General features: G+C 54.7%; 1 protein-coding gene across 1 annotated transcript; it reads left to right on the forward strand.

Annotated features, from left to right (window-relative positions):
* Nucleotides 1-655: 655 nt before the first annotated feature.
* On the forward strand, nt 656-1,075 carry fgfbp3 (fibroblast growth factor binding protein 3; the record flags this gene model as incomplete). Its single annotated transcript, XM_080522154.1, has 2 exons — nt 656-681; nt 733-1,075. 2 exons carry the CDS (start codon nt 656-658, stop codon nt 1,073-1,075), a joined length of 369 nt encoding a protein of 122 aa, XP_080378280.1.
* Between the last annotated feature and the right edge of the window lie 901 nt (nt 1,076-1,976).

Below are 1,976 nucleotides of genomic sequence, written 5' to 3' on the forward strand. Positions count from 1 at the left end.
CCTCCACCTTCACCACCACCACCTCACCTCCACCTCCACCACCACCACCTCCACCACCATCACCACCACCTCCACCTCCACCACCACCTTCACCTCCACCACCACCTCCACCTCCATCTCCACCCCCACCTTCACCTCCACTTCCACCACCTCCACCACCTTCACCTTCACCTCCACCTCCATCTTCACCACCACCACCTCCACCTCCACCACCTTCACCACCACCTCTACCACCATCACCACCACCATCACCTCCACCACCACCGCCGCCGCCGTCCTGAATATAATCCACACCAATATACCACATCCAGAGTTACGTGATGTGCATGAACGCACCACCCTCGTTAGAAGCCGTCAATCAACCACATCTTTGTTCAAAGTCGGTGAAAAATGTCGCTTGTCGTCTGGAAATGACTAATGTTGTTGACAACCTACTGGAAACTTGTACGTTTTACACTGAAACGTACAGAAAGACAAGAAAAACAAGTCTAATCTTAATAAGCGATCAAACACCTGGAAGACCAAACAAGTGTAGAGCATCTTCCTCCGTACTGACCCACTTCAGCTACTTTGTACAGAATGATTCCTCCAGTGGAGGAGCTCTGAGGAGCTCCGCCTCCCAGTACCTCTACGGGACTGGATTATTAACGTTGTCATGGAAACTCACATGTTCCTGACGAGGTGTGACGGTGTAACCCCCCCCCCCCCCCCCCCCCCCCCCCCCCCCCCCAGGTACTGGTGCCGCTACGCCGGCAGGCCGGACCTGTGCCAGGCCTACGGGCTGAAGTCCAGCCAGTACTGGAAGCAGCTGGTGGGGAAGCTGAAGAAGAGGCAGCAGGCCTGCGACGGAGACAAAGTCCTGAAGGCCAAGACCTGCAAGAAGGCGCCGGGCGAGGCCCACATGAAGCTCGCCCAGCGGGGGGGCGGAGGACAGAAGGTGGAGGAGGAGGAGGAGAGGCTGGAGGACAGGACTGTCTTAGAGGACGAGGACATGGTGAACGACATGGAGCAGAGCTACTGCAGCCACGGCTGGAACTCCGTCTGCTCCTTCTTCCTCGGCTTCTTCCACGGCTGACGGAGGCTCACCGCCACTTCACCACCTGACGGAGGCTCACCGCCACTTCACCACCTGACGGAGGCTCACCGCCACTTCACCACCTGACGGAGGCTCACCGAGAAAATCCACTTCTGCTTTTGTTTCCCGAATCGCCTCGTTCCTTCTGATGGAAATCTGAGATGTTGCAACAACCGAGCAATCTAAGGGTGTGTCCTCATAGTCCCTCCTGTGTCCTCATAGTCCCTCCTGTGTCCTCATAGTCCCTCCTGTGTCCTCATAGTCCCTCCTTGTCCTCATAGTCCCTCCTGTGTCCTCATAGTCCCTCCTGTGTCCTCATAGTCCCTCCTGTGTCCTCATAGTCCCTCCTTGTCCTCATAGTCCCTCGAAGGTAGGAGGGACCATTAGGACAAAGGAGGGACCATTAGGACATAGGAGGGACCATTAGGACAAAGGAGGGACCAGTAGGACATAGGAGGGACCGTTAGGACATAGGAGGGACCATTAGGACATAGGAGGGACCATTAGGACATAGGAGGGACCAATAGGACATAGGAGGGACCAATAGGACATAGGAGGGACCATTAGGACATAGGAGGGTCCATTAGGACATAGGAGGGACCATTAGGACATAGGAGGGACCATTAGAACATAGAAGGGACCGTTAGGACATAGGAGGGACCAGTAGAACATAAGATGGACCATTAGGACATAGGAGGGACCATTAGAATGTAAGAGGGACCATTAGGACATAAGAGGGTCCATTAGGACATAGGAGGGACCAATAGGACATAGGAGGGACCATTAGGACATAGGAGGGACCATTAGGACATAGGAGGGACCAATAGGACATAGGAGGGACCATTAGGACATAGGAGGGATCATTAGGACATAGGAGGGACCATTAGGACATAGGAGGGAC

This window comes from Blennius ocellaris (genome assembly GCF_963422515.1).
Source record: "Blennius ocellaris genome assembly, contig: SCAFFOLD_181, whole genome shotgun sequence".
NCBI lineage: Eukaryota > Metazoa > Chordata > Actinopteri > Blenniiformes > Blenniidae > Blennius > Blennius ocellaris.